At 50.5% G+C, this 594-nt stretch overlaps 1 protein-coding gene across 2 annotated transcripts in view; it reads left to right on the top strand.

Annotated features, from left to right (window-relative positions):
- LOC119591909 overlaps window positions 1-594 on the top strand; it is a gene marked incomplete at its 3' end in the record, with an annotated part of 31088 nt that overhangs the window by 28220 nt on the left and 2274 nt on the right. For both annotated transcript variants that reach the window (XM_037940662.1, XM_037940663.1), the window contains 2 exon segments: window positions 126-283; window positions 412-569. In XM_037940662.1, coding sequence (XP_037796590.1) covers window positions 126-283; window positions 412-569 — 316 coding nt within the window.

The raw sequence follows: 594 nt of genomic DNA, 5'->3' as shown, positions 1-594 counted from the left end.
GTTTCTGGAGGTATGCCTTTGATTTTGATATTCTCTTTTTCCTTCTCTTTCGGTATGTTTTCGCGTTCTTATTACTCTCTCTTTCCTTTTCTGTTTATTGACTTTTTTTCCCCCCATTTTCGCAGTCGTGGAGATGTTCTTCCTCAACGACAACGACGAGTATCTCGAGGTGGAGCTCGGACCTTGGGGGCAGCACCTCCTCCTCCTGCTCAAGGGCGCCCGCAACGCCATCAAGCACTCCATGCCCCTAGACTACATCGCTCAGGTCCCAACGACAACGGACGTAAGTAAATCGTAAACTCGTAAAAGCGTTATCGTTATCACCTAATCCGTGTACGTTATTGTAATGTGTATGTATGTTAATTCTACCTTTTTCTCTTTCTTCTCTTCCTCCTCCCCTTTCTCTCGCAGGGCAAGTGGACGGGGTCGGCCTTGATCCCCCCCGAGTATTTCCCCCCGAACGTGACCCGCATCAACGCCTACGCCATCCACGGCACGGACAAGGACAGGGTCTACGAGTCGCTCTTCCCGGCGCCCGAAAACGACCTGGATTATCCCCAGCCGGACTTGTGAGTTATGCTTACATATAGCCAC

Source organism: Penaeus monodon, chromosome 29 (genome assembly GCF_015228065.2).
Source record: "Penaeus monodon isolate SGIC_2016 chromosome 29, NSTDA_Pmon_1, whole genome shotgun sequence".
Taxonomy (NCBI): domain Eukaryota; kingdom Metazoa; phylum Arthropoda; class Malacostraca; order Decapoda; family Penaeidae; genus Penaeus; species Penaeus monodon.
This window is presented reverse-complemented; position numbering and strand designations above follow the sequence as displayed.